Genomic DNA, 22653 nt, shown 5'->3' on the forward strand with positions numbered 1-22653 from the left:
GTTTAATAATAATAGCTTAACATTGAAGTGTAATATTCTTGAGTGAAGTTGAAGTAAAACAATTAATAGCATTTTTAAATTACAAGAAGTTATTGCACGATCATATTTAACATCATCATACTTGAACCATAGGATTATCTGCTGTGAAACCCGAATTTATGAACGGTCCTAGAGGTAGAAAGCGTAAAATAAAAGTTGAGAGTGACAGTGAAGATGAAGAATGGGTGCCTGGATTTGACAACAGAAAGACAAAACAAGGTATATATATACAAGTCAACATGGTCATGTACATTGTAAAATAAACTAAAATGGCAGTCACCAGGGGCAAAATTTCGGAGCCCACTGTTGTCAAAGAAGGGAGGTCAGACACATTCAAAAAGGCAATAGGAATGGGAGATGAAAATTCAGACAATTATAAGTTGTAGAATAGTGGTGGCAGTGTTGAATGTGTTTGAGAATAAAGTGTATCATAGTATGGATGAGTCATTCTTCTTTGAAATTCAATGTTGCTGATTTGTTTGCTGAATAATGCATTAGATCATGCGATGAAAGTCTTAATTATGAAGGAGGCATCTTGTTGTCATGTCCAGATTTTGAATGAGACTAATTTCAAATAAAAACATTTGGATTAAATTATATTTGGGCCCAAAAAATAAAATCCTATCTAACCATAGACTTCTTTTCTAAGGTCTATGATCTAACCTACCTGCTTTTTAAGTGCAATTTATTACTACACAATTTATTTGGGGTCGTTTTTAAGTTCCTTCCCTTAATCCCATATTTATATTATTATCTGAAGCCAATAATAGTTGTATTTTTTCTTATTTTCAGTTTCTTTTACATCTCCATATAAAATACCAGTAAAAACGATAGAAAAATGTGATAAAAAACAAGTAAGTATATGTTACGATCACGCTATACATTTCTGTGGCCTTTTTTGAAAATCGGTGTATTGCACTGAGCCCTTATATTTCTAATATATCAATAATTTTGTGTCAGTTTATATGACTTTTCATCAGCCATGAGTGGTTATTTTATTATTTTTCAGAACTCTGACAACTCTTGTTATGATTCAGAAAACTGAAATTAACTTCGGTTAACACGGGGGAGGGGTAATTTGGTGATATAAGTCTGCATTAACTTTGATGGTTCATTTAAAATCATCAAATGTATTTTGCTACTACGATAATGTAATTGTTACTATTCTCCTACACTATATAACTCTGAATAAATTTGGTTTTTGCCCCTAGTTACTTTAAGTATTTTGAACAAATAATAGAAAACACAACTTCAAAGTTATGAACAAAGTAAAAAATCACATCGGTAACTTAAAATTATTTTTTAATTTGACTCATTTTCCCACGAATCTCAAAATTTTATACACTACTTATTTGTTTGGCAGATTATTTAACACGCTTCTAGACCTACTGCACTATCATTTTAATGATTAAAAGTGATCAGAAGTAACAAATTACTGGTCATTTTAAGTATATTGTAGTTGATATTAAAAACATACTTGTCTTACTCAAGTTTATTATTCATACTTAGTACAACTAGTGTTGATTTTATATTTATTTAACGTATTTAGAAACCTGTTGGCAGGAAGAAAGTATTCAAGAAAATAGATGCAGAAAGCAACAAAAGAAAAAACAAAGGTGAATTGGCATGTTTTTGTGGTGATAAAACATGTCCATGATTGAAAAATCTTATATTCATCTGTACATACCAGTAGTCTAACAATATTTCTAGTGTGTATGCAGTCAGTAATTGTCTATTTCAAAAGTACAATTTCAAAAAAATCTATGAGTATGTACAGTATGGACATTCATCTAATTTTTCTGATTAATAATTCTGATATAGTTCCCTTGGATACAGTATCAACTCGGTATCCAAAAAGACAAACAGAAAGAAAAAGTTACATGGAAATAGAAGCTCCTGATGATGACCATTTTATTTGTGAGTAAACTTTATTTTGACTGCAGTGAGTTACATGTCTTTTTAGCCAGCATGCTATTTTAGCTAATTTAGCTAATCTGTAATTTCGCTAATATAAAGAAGTATCTAATTTAAAGGAAAATAAGTTCTCACAATAATATTATTGGTCCTTGGCTAAACTGAGATTCTGTTCATTCATGCTTTGAGTAAAATTTGTTGAATAGGTATTTCAAAAGTAGTTCAGTAATTGCTATGATCAGTTGCTTCATCTGTGTTCTGTCCAACTTATTTCTGGAATATCACCTGTCAACTTAGTATTACTGTCAAACTTGCCAATCTACCTGGTACTTGATTTCTCATTTTGTAGGTAGAACAGTTCAGTTCAAATTAAACCTTGTGCCCTTCTGATGTTTGAATACAACCTTATCTCTTATCTAAAAAAGCACAGAAATACTATATTATATAAAGTGATCGGAATAGACACATTAATATTTTATTATGCAAGTAAATATTTCCTGTTTACTACAATAACTCTAGTGTAGTGTCCTTTGCTCTTTAACTGGTATAACCAGTGATGCTGAGGTTCTCTTAAATTCAAAAATACTTAACTCCACCCATAACCTTTTCCTCAAAAAAAAAGTACAATGTCACAGGTGTTGGATTTTTTGACATTGTATTGTATTGTATTACATGTATGTAATTCCATTGTATGTATTTACAGATTGTGAAGACTGTCATGATTTTTTTGAAGGAGATTGCCCAAAACATCCACTGCAAATTATCCCAGATAACCCGATACCCAATGGATTTAAAGGAAGCCATGCCAGAAAGAGTTTACCAGATCAGTTATCAGTTGGCCAATCTGGAATAAGAACTGCAGGTCTTGGAGTATGGTGTGAACAACCTATACCAAAAGGAGTTAGATTTGGACCTTATAAAGGTGAAATTGTAGATGAGGAAAAAGGATATGACAGTGGTTATGCCTGGCAAGTAAGTGATAGTACACTACTTTTGTTATAACGAATGATATACAGATATATATTATACAGATAAATATATATATATATATATATATCAATTCAGTTCGTTGTGAAAATAAATGTAAATTTGTTAAATATCGAGAGAAAAAAATCATCATAAATAATCAAAAATAAATTTACATTATTTAATAAGTCTCTATGAACCCAATGACAAAATAAACCTTTGAAATAAACGTTGGCAAGGCAATAAACTACAATTGTTACCAGAAGTTGATGAATATTTTAGTGGGCTGAGTCATAACACAAACATTAACCAGCAAGAGAGTACATTTTTGATTGGTGAAACTGAAGAACTTTTCTATTTCCAGGTTTCTGAACAAGACAAGAAAAAATACTTTGTTGATGGGAAAGAGGAAACCAAATCAAATTGGATGAGATTCATAAACTGTGCCAGAAATGAAAGTGAACAAAACTTAGTTGCATTCCAGTACCATGGTGAAATATATTACAGAAGTTTTAAAGCTATTTCCAAAGGATGTGAATTGTTGGTCTATTATGGAGAACAATATGCCAAAGAATTAGGAATCCAAATTAAATTTGATGAAATGAAAATGACAGAAGGTAGGTGTATTTTAATTTTAATTATTTCACTGAATACACTTGTACAGAGTGATAGTAAAAAGCAAAAGGTACAAAATCTTGAAAGTTTTGCCTGGTACTGCCATTTGGCCCAAATCACACAACAATCTTGAAAAAAAAAACTATGGGCCTGGTAATCAACAAATAGAATGTTTTGGTTAATTTCAATACAAAAAACAACAGTTCAAAAATTAAATCATTATTGCCACTGGGAGCTGTTTTAATATTTGTCAGTATTCAGGTGATGTTGTATTGTGCATTTATATGGAATATGTCAAACAAGCTTTTATTTGTTAGAACTGCAAGGTTATGTAGGCTATCCAGTATTTGAAATACAAACTTAAAAGAATTTTAATTGGAAGTGCCTTACTTTGAGTAAATGTGCATATCTAAAAATGTGCCTTCAACTTTTAAACACTTCCCATATCACATTAGTGAAGTTCACTTACCCAAGTTAAAATGAAAACAAAACTAAATTAATCATAACTTCAAAATGTTCTCATTTATTTGCAGATGGTGAGTCCTATATTTGTACCAAGTGTGAGAGAATATTTACAGATCCAAACTATTTGACAAAACATTTGAAATATCAACATAGAAACTATGAGTCTGTTAAGAAATATAAATGTGATCAGTGTAAATACTCTACAGATATAAAAGGTAGCATGGAATATCACAAGAGAACTCACACCAATGAAAGGCCATATAAATGTGATGTATGTGGTAAAGCATTCATACAGTCATGTGACCTGAAGAGACATCATAAAATCCATACTGGTGAAAAACCTTACAAATGTACTCAATGTGGAAAAGCATTCAACCAAGCAACTAACATGGACTACCATATGAGAACACACACTAAGGAAAGACCCTATAAATGTCATGTATGTGGACAAGGATTCAGTCAGTCAGGTGACCTACAAAAACACCTTCGTATTCACACTGGTGAGAAACCTTATAAATGTGAATATTGTGATAAAAGATTCACTGAGTCAGGTTCCCTACAAAGACACCTTCGTATTCACACTGGTGAGAAACCTTATAAATGTGAATATTGTGATAAAAGATTCACTGAGTCAGGTAACCTACAAGTACACCTTCGTATTCACACTGGTGAGAAACCTTATAAATGTGAATATTGTGATAAAAGATTCAGTACGTCAAGTGAAGCCAAAGTTCATGTCGTCATTCACCACACACATGAATATCCACACAGATGTCAGATTTGTAAACATGGATTTATTACACCAGCTCAACTGAAACAACACATGATTAAACACACTGAAGAGTAACAACAATCACAAATATATAGCTTTATAATGCTTTTCATCAGTTAACAAAATTGTTTTGGTGAAATTCACAAGCAAATTTGAAAATTGTTTACTTGATGTTGTAGTCTGCACAAATTGATATGCAAATGGTTATCATGATTGGAGTCCTAAGGAACTCTTACAAAATAGTCTTGTACATTTTGTTGGAAGATGACCTGACATTTGATGTATATAAATGCAGCTAAAAGCTGATATTTTACAAACACAAATAATATTATCTATGAATTTTTTACTCATAACTGCAAGAATATATAAATTAGGTTGATTATTAAAAAAAAAAAGAACAAAAACCTTGTAAATAGTATGTGCTGATACATCCAAAACACACAGTCATGTATTTTTATAACCACAATCGAATATGTGTAATATAACAAATTTAATAATTTTCTGTAATTTTTGAAATAAAAATGCTTTTTTAAATAATAATATTTGCAACTTCGTTCTTGACTCGCGAAAATGTGTCCCGTGGCCTGTTTGACTTGGCCTCAACTTCACAATGTGTAATACCTACATAGTTGGCCTCCCTAACCCACCAAAATTAATTACAATAAAAAATACCAGTCGATTGGTTTATTAATGCCTTTACATAAATAATATAAATCATCTCCAATAAAGAATTATTATAATATTAAGGCCAAACGTATTGTGACAAACAGTTCGCTACCCTGCAGGCTGATGTTAAATCAAATACACTAGTGTCTTTGGTTAAATTAAACCAGTCGACTAAAGGTGCCAGCAACACCCAAACACAGAAAAACAAAGATGGCGTCGTCGAAAAAGAAATTTGACATGGAAAAGTTAAACAAGGCACTGTGTCGATTTGCTGACGAGATCGTCACTCCGAATGAGAAGAAGGGAAAGAAAGCGCAACAGTTTATCATTAATCGGGTTGTGAATCCAATACTAGAAGAGGTGTACAACCAAGATGATCGCTTCCACTGTGAAAAAGTTAAACCCAACGGTTGCTATGTTGGCTTGATGAAGACAGGTGGATGGAACTTCGATTTGCTGGTCAACTTGGACAATCTTTTGTCCCCCAAAATTCCCCCCGATTGTAGGGATCACGCATCCGCTGTGTTCATCGACAGTAATCGGTGCGAGAACCCATACCTATCCGGTGTTTCTGGATTTGGATATGTTGCAACTGACCCTAACTTGACCTTTGTCCACGGTTTGTTGAGTCCCGACAATGTGGCGGTAGATTCGACCCAATACTTTCCATGTGAAAGGTACTTGTCACCTCAAAAAGTGCTGAAGAAATTCTGCCAGTTAGTTGAACAAGCAGTTGATAAATTGGATGAAGAATGTTTGTGGGAGCGAATACCAACGGTGTATGAAGTGAGTGTAGATATATTTGGTGAGTTATTACAGATTACAGTTGCGTAATAAACTATTATTATTATTATTATTATACAAACCCCTTGCCATGGTTCAGTTTTGACATCCAATATTGACATCCAAAACTAATACTGGTAATGTTTGATTTAGAGGCAGTTTAAAGGTGGTTGAATCGCTTGAAGAAAAATTATGCATACTAGTATTTTGTTTCGATTTGTTGAATTATTAAAGTGATTTTTTAATAGGTGGCTATTTGAAACGGAAAAAAATAACACGGAAATAATTATAATACAGAATGACTCAAATGTGTGAGTGGTTTATTTCTTGTCAATTAGAACATGGAAGGTACTAATGAAAGGAGCCACGACGCTATTGTTTTAGCTTTACCCTATGATCGTTTGTCAATTTTTATTCACAAACATTGGTTCTTGTTAGCTCTTAGCACATTCTTACAATGGGTTACGCTAATCTTGAGCATTCGGTAATATTCAGAGCATGTTTGGAAGCAATAGACGAACCTCGCATGTGCAATACTGAAAATGGTGTCTAGTTTGAATGCTGTTGTTTTCGGAGATCTTGGCGAACTTTAATGAAAAGTTAGCAGATATAACATCGATTGAAGAAGAACTGATGAACTATCGTAAATCTTTTTGTATTTGTAATGGTGATGAGACTTAATAATAACGATTGCATTATTCAATGGTACTATTGTCAGTGCATGGGTTTGGCACCCAAAACTGTCGAAATTTTCAACCACCAGACATCGGCGAACACCACCAGAAAAGATACCGGGTAGTATCAGGGTGACACAGTCACTGGTATATCAAGTGTGTGTCATTAATGTTCGTCAATGCACGCATTTAGCTGAACAATTACAAAAGTTATGTCATCATTTTAAAGCAATGTGAGTGATGTCATCATTATTTATGCAATGTGAGAGATGTCATCATTCTTGTTGCAATGTGGGTGATGTCATCATTATTTATGCAATATAATTTGTCATTCTTGTTGCTTTGTGAGTGATGTCATCATTATTTATGCAATGTGAGTGATGTCATCATTCTTGCTGCAATGTGGGTGATGTCATTATTTATGCAATATAATTTATGTCATTCTTGTTGCAATGTGAGTGATGTCATCATTATTGATGCAATGTGAATGATGTCATCATTATTGATGCAATGTGAGTGATATCTGGTAAACAATAACTGGATTCTTTGTTTTAGAATGGTCATGGCAAACAACATTTTTGGGACAGAAATTTCCTGAAGCTTTGCTCAATTATTTTTTTAGCTGTTTTTGAATTATGTATTTTGCCAATTTCTAATCCAAAATAGCTGCCAGCTTGAAGTAGGGATTAATATTACAAGTTTGTGGTACCCCAATTTTTATTTGTCATTTATGTAATGGAATTTGCATTGCTATTAAAATTTGCACATTGTTTACTACCCGTATCTATCTGCACTTAGGCCAGACTTTTATTATCCCTTGTTTCGTGAACCTGTCGAATGAACAGGAGCCGAAAATGAATAAAAATATAATTGTATTTCAGCGTAATTTCTCGCGCCCGCCGACTTGTAAGCGCAAAAAATGCTAAAAAAATATTACTTTTATCTTCATTTTTTTACCGCTCGCCGCATAACAAACCCAAGTTGCATTTTCGTGGGAGTATCATGATCAAAGTACCGAAGTCTAGCGCAGATGAGAAACAAGGTTATACATGGAATAAAATGTTATTTCATTTCTTTTCTCTGATCAATGATCTCACTTACAATTCTTTGAGAATCACACAAATCTAATGGAAAACTTAATTTTATTGACTCCCATGTGCGAAGCACAAAAGGGAGTCTTTGCAGTTACCCTGTCTGTATGTATGTATGTATGTCACTTTTTTTGTTCCACCATTATCTCAAGAACCACTAATCACATTTTGGTGAAATTTGGTACATAGATGCTCTGGGATAATGCGCAGAGTTGATTAGGTTTTGGTAAAAATCTATGAATATTAATTACCTAATTTGCATGATAATTAGCTGATTTTTAGCTGTTCCAAGACTGTTCCACTGATATCTGAAGAACCACTCATTAGATTTTGATGAAATTTGGCACATGGATGCTCTGAACTAGTGCGCAGATTTAATTGGTTTTGGGTAAAAATCTATGAATATTAATTACCTAATTTGCATGATAATTAACTGATTTTAAGCTGTTCTATGACTGTTCCACTGATTTTTGAAGAACCACTCATTGGATTTCAATGAAACTTGGCACATGGATGCTCTGAACTAATGCGCAGATTTGATTAGTTTGGGGTAAAAATCTGTTAATATTATTAATTACCTAATTTACATAATGATTAATAAATTTTCGGTTTTTCCACTGATATCTCAAGTACTAATCATAGCATTTCAATAAAACTTGGTACATAGGTGTCATATGACACTGCACTTACCTGACAGTTTTTAGGGTAATATATTAATATTAGTACATATTAATTACCTAATTTGCATAACTAATTAATTTTCAGCTTTTGATATTTCGAGTAGTAATGATCACGTTTCAATGAAACTTGGTACATAGTTACTTGAGGACTGTGCAGAGACCTAATTAGTTTTTGGGTAAATATTTGTGCATATTAATCACCTTATTAGCATAATTAGTTAATTTTCAGCTTTTCACCTGATATCTCAAGTACTAATCATCACATTTCAATGAGACTTGCGACATAGATATTCTAGGACTATGCAGAGACCTAATTAATTTTGGGATAAATAATTGTGCCTATTAATTACCTAATTTGCATAATTAGTTAATTTTTTGCTGTGCTATGATGTCTAAAAAACACTCATTGGATTTCAATGAAACTTTTAAAGAGTACCCATCACATTTCAATGAACCTAAGACTATGCACCATATTAGTTTTTGGGAAATATTTATGCTTCTTAATCACCTAATTAACATAATTAATTAATACTGATATCTCAAGTATTGATCATCACATTTGAATAAAACTTGGTACATAAATGCTCTAGGACAATAGACAGTCTGATTAATTTTGGGTTAAAATCTGTTCATATTAATTCTCTAATTAGCATAATAATTAATATTTTTTTGGTTCTAATCACATTTCAATGAAACTTGGTACATTGTGCAGACCTTATTAGTTTTACACTTAAATCTGTTCATATTAGTTACCTTATTTGCATAATTAGATTTCAGCTATTCCATCAATATCTCAAGTATAAGTAATTTTGAATTAATTTTTAATGCGTCTCCAAAACTCTCAGCACACGGGAGTTCTTTCTAAGCTTTCTTTGATTTTTTCTTTCAACCTCCTCAAAAAAATTGCCTTTTAAAAACTCGCGAAACAAGGAATAAAAAAGTCTGGCCTTATCCATAAAGGACAGTGGTCGTGCCACGCATGCACGAGATATGGGGCTCATATGAACAAAGATGGCTGCTATGACTGTTTCGCAGAATAACGAATACCACAGTTATTAGTACTGAGACCAACTGAGTACAAATTGAGACGCTACCAAGTTTTAATTAAGTAATTTATTTTGGTGATTGGATGGTATCAAAGTAGTTATCGGCGGTAATTAGTGTATTATGCACCCAGGTTAAAACATGTACTCAGGATTTTTGCATTTGCATTGGATTGTGGGAAAATCAATTTTTATCAGCCCAAATGTTGCACATACATGGTGTGACGAACATCGTCCTTTAAGTGTGTTTTTATTATAGAAGCACTTGAAATAGAGCAAACATAGTACAGTAACCTTTTTGTATTTTTTGTTCAGTTATGTTATGATGGATATTAGAATGTAGTTTTGCACAGCACATTAAAATAAAATTATATCCTAGTATTGATTTCGGTGGTCTTCGTGCCACACATGTGCAACATTTGTGTTGATGAATATTGATTTTTGGAAACCACAAGTATGAGTTATGACCAGGTTGCCACACGAGCTATTTACCACCGGTGACTCCTTCGATACCATCCAATCACCAAAGAAATTACATAGTTGAAGCTTTGTAACGTCTCAGTTACTCGTTGGCTTGTGCAATAATCAAAGTTGGCATCTTTGTTCATATTAGTCGCATATCTTGCACATGGCACAGCAACCACTGCCTTTTAATTTATCACCAAACAGGAATGTATTTGCTATGTTCACACAACAGCATTTTATCGGAGCCCTATGGCTCGAGCCAGCAAAAATGGCCGTGTGAACGCGTTCGGCTCGAACCAAGTTCGGCTCCACCCAAGTTCAGCTCCACTAAACCCTCAGGGTTGAACTCGTATAGGGTTTAGTCCCGACATGGCTCCGAACGCATCAAGGCCCAACTATCGGAGCCGAAATCACGCCCTCAATCGTCGTTTTCACGTAACCTAGGCTATCATTTCAATTATGGCGGAGACAACATATTTCGTAATTTCACGCAATTTCCTGCTTGAAGAAGAGGTACGCGCCCTAATATACACTTGGCAGAGCAAAGAATTACTGCCACTGCGATAGATTGATAGCTCAAAGGAAAACGGAAAAAATGGTGTACGACATTATGCAACAAAAACTTGAAAGAACGACTGAACGGAAATTTTTTAAAGACACCAAAGAAAAAATCTTAGAAGCGATCTAGTATGTTTAGATTCTTCCGCAGTCCCTCTATGATATGTAGAGAGGATAGAGGGACTGTGATTCTTCATAGTACTAGTAGTTTAGATATCACTAACATTTGAATAATTCAAAATGGTAATTTTGCATGACAATAAATAATAGATTGTAACACATTTTAGCTACCAGGGTTTCCTGTTTATTCGAGGTACTAGCATATGTACCTAAATAATAACACTAGTGCATTGTCTTTTCTACCTCCATGCTCAGACCCGCAACTTTTTTTTTTCTCCCAGCCCATCAGCATTGTGCCATGTACATAAACAACACAACACCAAAATCGATTTCAGTACAGTTTTTTCATACTCATTATTCGAGGGCACTGTTCTGTTTGGCTCTGATCGAACTGAATCAAACTCTGGCAGATCTCGGCTCTCGTTCGGCTCCCGACCGTATGAACGCATTGGAGATAATCTCCTGTTAATCAGTGGGAGGAGCAGTAGTTCGGCTGCGATAGAATGCTGCCGTGTGAACATAGCAATTGTATACAGAGATGAATTGTATGAATAATTTATAAGTTATGTTGTGTTGTTTTGTTTACACACAGGTCCTACAGTCAAGCTGACGATATCAATGGAAGGCGAAACATTCCATGTTCATCTTGTTCCATCCTTAAAATTTCCTGACTTTCCTGACAGTGCAAAAACCTGGGGAGGAAGAAGTCAACAGAATAGCTGGCTATCCAAGGATAAAATTGACTCTATCAAAAATCATTTCTACATATTTCCAAGTGAAGCTCCGGGAGATAATGACAAGACTCGGCTGTGGTGTTGTTTTTATTTAGCCAAGGAGGTGGAGTTAGCTAAATCAGCTGATAGAGGGCAGCCTAACACATGCAGAGTATTAGTGTACCAAATCATGAAAACCATGTGCGAGGAAAACGTTGATGCTTTCTTTCCGATAAACGCTCGTATAATCCAAACTGTGTTTTTACAACAGTGCACACAACATCCTCATGATTATACATGGACTATTGATAAAATATGCTACGCGTTTATTGACCTCTTTGAATCTCTTTTGGATTGTCTAGCTACTTCTCAGTGTTCTCATTTCTTTTTGTCAGAAACTAATGTCTTGGGTGATTATAGGCCGGATGAATTACGCCAGGTTGCAAGACACTTGCAAGCTGTCCTCTATGATATTGTTTCTCGGCCAATGAAATCTAAATTTCTTAAGTAGTGTACAGGCGGCTTAATGAGAAAGCGATAATCCATTCTGTACATCTTCAACACAAATGGCTTTTCTTCTAGTTCTAAAATGAGGGTCCCCCACTTATACTGGGTGGGATGTAGAGCAGACTCTTACTCCATTAAGTTAGGGGTGCCATACTGCACTATGATGGTCAATGCATTGGCATGGGAAGAGGTGGGTGTTATGGCCATTTCAAATTGCAAGTACATACTAGTAATTTTTAAAGGACTGGTGTTCATATATTCAATGTATTCGTATAGATTATGAAAAGTACTGAACATAATCTTGTAAGCTATTTTTTTGTCTTTTACAAGCTTGTACAAACTGTAAATTAAAAGTTTATTTATAAGATAGTTGATAAAACGTTATTTTGTACTGATTTTGAAACTTATTCGGTAACCATGGTAGTTATGTAACATGTCTACTCACAATAGTGATAGTATAATTTTGTATATAATATTAATAGTTCAGATTGAATTTTTTGAAAAATAATTTTTTTGAAGGTGTTGTATATTCATTGTTTATCGTCTTAGTTGATGTAAAATAATAAGTGATTTTCCGTTCAACTGCGAAATACTACGAGTTGCGTGAAAGACACGCACCAAACATCTGCCGCAAAAATCAAACGATTTGATTTTGAATTCAAATTTCTTTATTTCGTATTTCACATCAAAAGGCCAATCTTTGACAAGTGAATATTGCGCTCGAATATCATTACTTCATGGAAATTGACAATCATTAAATGTGTACAGCACATTATCAAGCATGGAAATTGAATATCTCCCCAAAATACTTTAGTGTTTGTCGAATCCCATGCAAAGTTTGTCGCCACTACAACGCTGTGACCTTTCTTTGCCCTTATTTTCACGTTCAGTTTCACGCATAACGCATGATCTCGCAGTGAACGGAAAATGGTCTATTAAAACAGTAAACATAATCCTTTTGTTAAACATTCAGTTCCTTTTCCTCTCTCATAAATGAAATTTCGTAAATAAAATTCTCATGTAAAATAAATATAACAAACTATACAAAATATCACAATTTTACAATCCACCTTCCCTCTCTCCCCTCCAGGAAAAGTATAATTCAAGGACAGTGGTAGCCACATGTGCAAGACTTGTCTTGATAACCCAATACATTCTCCAAATAACAAACATGAACTTAAATTCCAGTTTTCAACTGACTGAAATATGCACTAAATATAGATATGGTCCAGTCATTCCAGGAATTACCGAGTTAAAACTTGATAATGTATATTTGTGTATGTGTAGATCTGTGCAACTCATCCTTTCTGATAAGACAATCGCCATCATTTTAGATTTCAATTGTAAATAATTACATTGTCTCATGTTTGTGTTTTAACATGAAAAAGATGTACATTTGTTCAAAGTGAATACAAGTCATATGGACCAAATGGACATAAATTCTTTTTGGTTACATGTCTTGAAAAAGAATTGTTTGAAAAAGTATATCCAGATTTACAAGGATTATTGGTTTTGTGGTAGTTAGTAAACTAAGAAGACCTAGAAATTTTTTTAAAAAAATTGTAGATAAAGATTTAATATTTCTATTCCCTTAGTGAACCAGGCCTCCCCCAATGACAGAATATCACAGCTATTGAAAACTAGGTCTATTGAGCAACACCATGACTGGTGTTTGACACAACTGGGTATTCACTACTTAAAGCGGGAGAGTCGTCACCTGCGCATGTGTCAGATGGCCATAGCGTGTCATTGTTTACAAACAAGCGTCTATCCATGAGCCTTTGCGTTTTTAGCGTGTGTTGTTATCGCCGCTTTTGTCTCAATTCCCACGTATGCGCAGGTGACGACGTTGCCGCATTGATGTGCCAATCAGTAAGTTCAAAACTAGTTGGTCTGCAAGTTGTTTTCAAAATAGAGGACTCGCAATAGTTTTGAGACAAGTTCAAATAGTAGCGTAAAACCTGTATTATTTCCGAGTCATTGGACTCTGTTACAATCCCTCGCCGATGCTTATTAAAATTGTGTTATTAAAGTTTCTTTATTAATATATATAATCAAGTTATATTGAATAATTACCAAGAACTGTGATTACCTACTACCATTTTCTATATTGTATAAACAAATTGGGAAACTCAATAGAAAATTCCACACAATTCTGGCGAATATTGAGAGTCTTGTGTAAATGCCAACGAACAAACAAGAAATGCAAGTAAAGTTTGACTGTGCAGGTTGTAGATCTAAGAAAGGCATTTTACAGCGTATGGCAATACACATCTCTAATTTTGTCGCTTTCTTCAGAATATATCAAAAAATACACCTAAAATTGCTATGGGTCGATATCATCATTTAATTCATTTAAAAACAAGCAATTAAATATACTAGTATAAACAGAATAGCAAACTTCAGTACAAACTCCTATGATGGCACATTCTTGGTTACCAAAAACCTGGAGAACAAATATTTCATGAAAATGAAATCAAATTTTAATGATGCAAATCATCGGAAACTAATAGATTCACATGAATCAATAACATCAGTGAAGTTGGTGGAAAACTAAAAAAAATGCATTTTTAGCACATTTGTAAAATGAAGTATATGGTGACAATAGGAGAAAAAGGTTGATGGAAAGATACTTGACAAACCATAAAACTATTGAATTCCGGCAATTAGCTAACTAACCATCTCTGGGAATTGAAATGGGACGCCAATACTCAAAAAAGGACTTTGTATTCTCTGAAACACAAATCAGATAGAGGGTGAACGACAATTTGTGATGTCTTGTCCTATGCCCAAGTAACATTCTATTTATGGTAGCAGGCATAAGCCAAACCGCGAATATAGTGAAGTAATCACGCCACCATTTCAATTTCAACATTCATAACACTTCTTCGTACTATGCTATTTTTTAATTATTTTATTGCGTGAAAACTATTATCTACGACGTTCCCTTACGTTGCGCCCTCTAGCGAACTTAAAATCCAACGCCACCGATCATAGTCTCGATGTTATGTTGGTCCGTGGACGTCTGCCAATAAAAAGATAGTGGGAATTTGCTATACATGTACTATAACTAGCGAATGGCTTCTCAACCTGACATGTTTGCCATAGAAATGCGTGGTCGCTAGAGGGCGCAGTGCGTATATAACAACGTTCACTAACTCTAATGTTAGCTGACTGGGGTGTAATTCATAGAATAGAAAATGTTAAGAAAGTTTGACATTCTTTTGACCTGTGACCATCATAACGATTTTTCGTTAAAAAATAGACAGAAGCAGTATATTCAAGTATAACGTCGTCTTGCCAAATCTTAAAATGTAGCTAGCTAAGGCCAGCTTATTTGCCATCAAAGGTTTAGAAAGCTCATTTACCAAAAATAAGTCAACTGGTTGTACAATAACTATTGTAAATAATAACAAATATATTTGTGTCATTTGTCTGTTTAGAAAACAAACACTTAAGGGCATAAGGGCATTGTTGCATCGAATATAGTACTTAGAACCTTTAAGAACACTGTTCAATATATTTAATTATTCCTTTAATAATAAGTTCTCAACCAGTGTACATTTCTGTACATGATGGCAAAACATATTTTGGTCGAAACGTTGTTGTTGTTTTTTCGTAACTAACCACTTTGCTGACTCACTTTGCGGCCGAAGCATAATACGGCCACCCTAAGCGAGCAATGATCCAATAATGTATCAGTATTTATCCTACCATCCTAAGTGGTCATGTAAATGTTTAAACATTAACCTAGGCGGTCTGGCTAGTTTCCTATTATTTTTTGTTAACGCGTGCGTACACATAGCTGGAGAGCGAAGCAAAGTTGAATAAGGCGACAAAACTGTCCTCAAAGTCAAGTGCAACAATCAAAGGATTATTTTTTACCAGTGCTTACGTTCCGTAATAGAAGTAAGACGAGAGTTTAGTGCCACTAACGGTGACGTCATTAGGTAGGTTAAATATTATAATAATGCTATTATTCTTTCTCTACACGGCGCACCGAGTTCTGACTGTTGTCGATTTCACTCCGCGTCATAGCGTCCAAATGGGTGAGTTAACGATTGTATCGAGTTCAATACACACACTAATTGAATTCTTAATCGATAAACAGGTTTATAGACAAGGCAAAAAGTCGTACTTATTTAGTAAAATGGGTCCAGAGGCGGTCGAAACAAAGTCAGTTCATATTGACTTAACCCGACAGCTTGACACTCCTTCGTATGACAACTCGCTTTAACTATTTCTCCCATAACTTCTCAAAATATTACTGGTCGTGACGGCGATCCCATATATATTTCGTTCAGGGTGAATACACCAAATTACAAATTTATATAAAAACTTCCTTTGTATTAAATGCGTCCTCGCCAGATACGTGCCTTCTGCGACTGGAAGTGTCCCATCCGCCCAGATCCTGGAGCTAAATATAGAATTTGTATAGCTAATCTAATATCAATATAAGGATCAACTTTATCCTTAAATCTAACTGCGGGAACCCTCTTACATCAAAGTAATGTCTCTCATTCTTGTTGTTTAGAATCACTTATGGGATTGGTGCTAGGATGTAGACTTGTATATAATCCGTATATCAAAATTCGTCGTATTTTTTTATCAGTTTTATAACTGCAATTATATTTTTGGTCATAAAAATCAACGAAAGCAGCCTAGACGTGTATAAATCGTCATTCATAATCGGGGTCAAATGTCAGTGTATGTAGCTGGCTGCGTTGACAACACTCTGAACTTTGTCCCGATATGATTCCCGCGTCCAAATAGTGAACAGAACAGAACAGAAATTTAGAAAACGCGCATTTTTTAAAAACGTTTTTATTAATACTCCACTTCAATCGTCCTTATTATCATGCGACATTAAACTGAAAATACTGACAAACTGTTTAAATTACTTAGTTTGAATGTATTTATTATAAGAGCAGTAAGTATAACACTGTCGCCCACCATGTTTACCGTCTGCGTGTCGCTGTACTTAGATTATTATTAATCGTCCACTAAGGGGTACTGTAAAAACTAATTTTCACTATTTTCGCTGAAGGAATGATTCAGTGAAAATAATGCAGAATCCTGTTATCAAATTTAGAAGGTCTCATAAAATAAAGTGGCCTTGAGTGATCGAGTGATCACAGCAATGAACTTGACGTTTGATTTGGTGATTAGACATGACGACCTTCAGTCACTGTCCGTCAGAGAATTTTTCTGTCACATTTATATAAGTGTATACGCTCTGATTAAACTGATTGCATTTATAATTATCTGCATATCTGAGGTGCGCGTGACTTGACTTTTATGTTCATTCCCCAGTTTCAACCAGAGGCTATCGCCATGGATACGGATACTTAGTTGTACAGGAAGTCTAACACGATTTCGTAAATAGTCGGTGTTTCGTGAGTTCTCTTTTCTCGCGGTCCCACGAACCAACAGGAAAGCAACCAGGCTACTAAATAAAGGACAAACACAAATACAGAACGATCTTTACCTAACCTAAAACTGCGGTATAAGGGTCACAGGAAGTTTTCTTGATCTGGTTCCACATTTTAGCGTTTCCATTGTAACTTCACGTATCACGTATTAAAAGTATTAGTTGACTACTGATGTAATGCCAATCACATAAAGAGAGTGACATTGTTGAAAGCAAACAAATCGGCACCTGTTTTGCAACTATAGTCGCTGCGTGCGTTGCCGCGATTTCATGTTACCAGACGACGATCTGCAAACCATTTTGATTTCTCTTTTCGAAAGAAAGAATTATTTTTAAACTATAGACACCAGAAAATACTTTGTTTAAACAAAGGAGATTATTGTTAATAACGCTACAATGGTGGCATTGTTGATCTGTTGGTGACCTAAAAGTGACCTCAGATCGATTCTTCTTCTTCTAACCCTCTATCCAGGAGGGACTGTGTTCGAACTAATACTCTATTCCCTTAGTCACCATCCATGGTCACACTCTGTACTTGTTAATTTGTCCTTCAGCCTGAGACGATATTACAATACAATATTATTGTGGCTATTATTATTATTATTATTATTATTATTATTATTATTATTATTATTATTATTATTATTATTATTATTATTATTATTATTATTATTATTATATATCTAGTATTTCAGATCCCGGGAGGCATAGGAAAACTAGTTTGATTTTGGATGAGGTGCACAGCTTCTTTGTATAGATGAACTGTGCTAAACAAATGAGAATGTCCACGTTTGCATTTCAACACTGTGCATATTACAGACGTGTTTTGGCGAAGTGAAAGTATAAATGTCTTTGCTCTCTGACAAACTGATACACACTCGAGTCAAAACTCCATGTTGTGCTACTCGGACTCCGCAGCGGCCCTGGCGAGCAGCTTTCTCGTATTACTCGACGTCCCAATTAAATATCATAGAGGGCAACATATAAGTACAAAATGAAATACTAAAAATCCAGCCGAAGCAGAGCGAACAAGAACTCTAGATGAATTCGAAATATGATACCCGGGATTATAGAAATCGATTCACACTCAATATCTAAATTCATTTGGTAGCCAGAACCAGTTATTACCTCCCCCCCCCCCACACACACACAATATTTTGAATTACAGAGCACGGGGTTATAATATACTACTATTATTTATCTTACCCCTTGGCTGAATCAGTATCGTACTACATTCCGCGTTGGTGTTTGTTTGTTTTTTGAAAAAAAAGCGATGGTTATATTTTTACCGCGGTGTTATATATAAACTTCTATATATATCTTATTTCTACTATTCGCACCATGGTCGGTTGAGTAAGAGATTCATTTTCACTATTCACCTTGGTGCGAGGCAAGTATAAATCTACATTGCGAACATCGGAAACCGCGATCTTACATGTATATAGTGTTGTAATGACCCCAATGATTAATCATGTGAAAACTTCTGAATTGTTTTCGCAGTACCACAGCGTAACTATTGGAAACATTTTACGCTGTGACGTAAGCAAATAACACCGAATAAACGGCAAGGTAAAGACTATGTCTAATTATAGTAAATACGTACTACGTGCGTGACTCGAACCGGCGCTCGCGTACGGCACCTAATCGCCTAGCTTCACGCCACTACACGTCTTCCCCTCGGCCACCGGGCATCCCCAAAAAAGGATGCCTAATAACCGAGCTTATTACGTGCAGAGAACATGAAACCCGTCAACGCAATCCGCGCCACACGGCGTGGCCAGAATGCGGCAAAGACGCGCGTCTCAGCTCCATATATATGCGTGTCAATCTCCTGACCTTTTTCTCGATCGAATCTATCTCTGTTTTCCCATCCACGGATAACCTGAGGTCATCATTACAAGGTCAAGTGGTCATATTTGAGTCTAATATCTGACATTAAAATCCGAACTCAACACTTACGGCTTGGTCTCCACTTGGCAGCATGCAGCAGAAATTATTTACATACACCTCTTTCATTCAATAACAACAGGTGTTTATTGTTCTTGCAACTAAAACGTAAGTGGACTTATATATAAGTCCGACCTTCGTGGAACAATGCCTGATTGTCGATAACGGGACAGAACTTTGTCCAACTGGACATCATTAGTGAGATTTTTAATGAGGGAAGATTAAACCATATCGCTAATGAGCGTAATGTTTTTACACTCTTTGGACTCTTACCGTGTCTACATTAGAAAAGATTACGCCGGCGTAAGCTCACACCGGCAATACAAGTGGTGTAAAATACCCACAGATAAGAAATGTTTTGATTGAACCAAATCTTTTGTGCACTTTTGGCCATGTTCAAGGGATGTTTTCCCGTTCAACTGCGAGACCTCGCGGGTTGCGTGAAAGACGCGCGCCGAGCGTCTGTCGCAAAAATCGAAAGATTTGATTTTGAACTCGAATTTCTTTATTTCGTAGCTCACATCGGAAGGCCGATCTTTGACAGGGGAATATTGCGTTTGAATGACCTTACTTAATCAAAATTGACCATCATCAAATGTGTATGGCACACAGCCCCAAAAAACATTCGCGTTTGTCGAATCCCACACTGTGTTTGTCGCCACTACGACGCTATGACCTTTGTTCGTCCTGTTTTTACGTTCGATTTCACGCATAACGCGGGATCTCGCAGGGAACGTAAAATGTTCAATTTTCATACTCATGAAACGCTCAAGATAACAATAATCAATGTATCTGAAAATTCGACATATATTTTGTGTACTAGTACCTAATAATTAATAAACTCGTCATAGAATGTCACTGAATGAAAGCGTTTGGGCCGTGTTTTACGCATTATTTTCTCTGGTGCTTATATCGCTTCAAAAGCAGTTTAACGTGCTCACACTTTTTTTTTATATTACGCCGCTGCAAGTTACACCGGCGTAAAGGTGCACAAACACAGATGTGAACACACTATATAGTTGATATCATTATAAGTACAGATTTATCTTATTTTATTATCTTTTCATTCTGAACACTTTGCATGAAATAAATGGTCAATGTCTATATTTTAATGAAAATGTATGTTTCTCTACGTTAGGGAAGAATAAACGTTGTACAGGACTGGACCGCAACAAAAAGGTGTTTAACTCTACGTAATCCCGCAAAAATAAGATTCACGGTTCAATACGATGCTGAAAATGAAAACTTTCAGTCTTGCAAAATGCTAAAAAATAAACGGAACCCACATATACATCTCTTATATGCAAGGCCACCCTCTTTCCCTGGACTTTGCACTGCGCAATGTGAAGGACGTGTTATAATAAGTATTTTCGTTGGTGGCGCGCTAGTGAATCTCAGGCGCTCTTTTAGTCTATGCTTTGTGAAAAGATGACTGTCAGAGACGCCGGGTACGTTTTGTGACGAGACGGGGCGTGACGTGACGTAACGAAGCGTAATATGACGTAGCGTCACATACATATTACATACACACGTTTAAACCTGCTATCGTATGACATATGTCAAGAACGTATTTCCCGCTGTTATCAATAAGGATAATAATGACACTTAGGGGTGGTTTGGGTAGCACCAGAGCCCGGGGGTCACTCTATATGCTGTTACTACCCCATGTGCGTTCCAAATTTAGCGGGAAAGCGGGGTGTTTTTCACCTTCTAAAGCGGGCCCGCGCGGGAAGCAAATAGGCCCCCTTTAAAATGCTAATGTCTGCAATAGGCCCCCAGAAATAAACTCACAGGGTTGCTGCGCCCGCTGTAGGCCCCCTCTTGCAACAATCACTCCCATACACCACCCATAGCCCCGAATTAGCGGACCCATCGCCCCGACCAGGCCGCAAACGTCCGCCTGACCTTTCCCACCGGGACATTCCCGCCACTTACAACACAAGCATACGGAGGTTTATTGTACTAGAAGTAACGAAACGATACGGAATAAAACACATAATAAAAATTAAACTGTATTCAGTGAAAATGGGTTTTATATGCACAATATTTACAAAATTTTGCTGAAACTAATATTTAAGCAATAAACCACCGCCGGAGACGAAACTTTACCAGTATTTTTATTAATTTATTTGTAATAAGGAGCTGCAATCAAATTATTGGAAAAAGCACATAATTAAAATTTTTAGAAAATTTTTTCACTTAAAGTAAATACAGAAAATAAATCTAATCTACATAATCTCTTCTATAATTCATAACATCAATAAGAAATCTGTTCACAAATCTATCAATATATTTACCTTTCAGTCGTTTATTTAACACCCTAAAACATTTGCCGAAAACAACGGTATTTTAATTAGTAAATGGTTCGTTTCGCTAATTACAGATAATCGGAAATCTGCATCACGCGGCGAGACAAGGGTCTTATAGGTACAATAATCGCAACGATCGGACGAAACTTGAGCGGTATTTTTACCTTTCAATCGTGTATAAAACAATTATCTATAATTAACAAAACGAACCATTCACTCATTAAAATCCCGCTATTTTCGGCAAATGTTTCATCTAGTTATATACACTACTGAAAGGTAAATATACTGGTCAAGTTTCGTCCGACAGTTGTGATTATTGTACTTGTCAGACCCATGTTTCGCTGATTACAGATTTTCGATTATCTGCAATTAGCGAAACGAGCCATATGCGTATTAAATATTATTATTTTCGGCAAATATTTTGTAAATATTGTGGGTATAAAACCCATTTTCACTGATTACAGTTTAATTTTCATTATGTGTGTTATCCCGTTTCATTTCGTTTCGTCGATTACAATAAACCGCAAATAGAAAGTCATCCCGAGTCATCCACACTTCCGAAACTTCTTTCGCGCCTCTGCCTCATTCGCATTCAGCTCCTGCTTTTTCTGCCCTGTATTCATGCCAAAGTCACTCGGAGCTGAACATAAAATTGCGTAATGATATCTGATGGAATAAGAATCCTGTAAAAGTTGTGTGCATTGTGTATTAAACTATCAAATAAATGATCATATTCACTATCATGTCAATAGTTCTGATCTTTCTTCATCAAACAACGAATGACACCAACAGGAGTAAGTTGCATGCACAGTAACTCGTTTGAAATTATCACACTCTACTTGAGTGCAAAAAAACGGCAATAGGAGGTAGGCTGTTCTCAATATATGTCTGAAAT

The 22653-nt window shown here is 35.3% G+C and overlaps 1 protein-coding gene across 1 annotated transcript; it reads left to right on the forward strand.

The window, feature by feature from the left end:
• The first annotated feature begins 5628 nt into the window (after positions 1–5628).
• Positions 5629–12450, forward strand: LOC144356672 (cyclic GMP-AMP synthase-like receptor 1). Its single transcript, XM_078011318.2, has 2 exons — positions 5629–6242; positions 11444–12450. The coding sequence occupies exons 1-2, from the start codon at positions 5648–5650 to the stop codon at positions 12073–12075; spliced, it is 1227 nt and encodes a 408-aa protein (XP_077867444.2). The 5' UTR covers positions 5629–5647; the 3' UTR covers positions 12076–12450.
• Positions 12451–22653: the final 10203 nt, after the last annotated feature.

This window comes from Saccoglossus kowalevskii, chromosome 15 (genome assembly GCF_978046115.1).
Source record: "Saccoglossus kowalevskii chromosome 15, keSacKowa6.1, whole genome shotgun sequence".
Taxonomy (NCBI): Eukaryota; Metazoa; Hemichordata; class Enteropneusta; family Harrimaniidae; genus Saccoglossus; species Saccoglossus kowalevskii.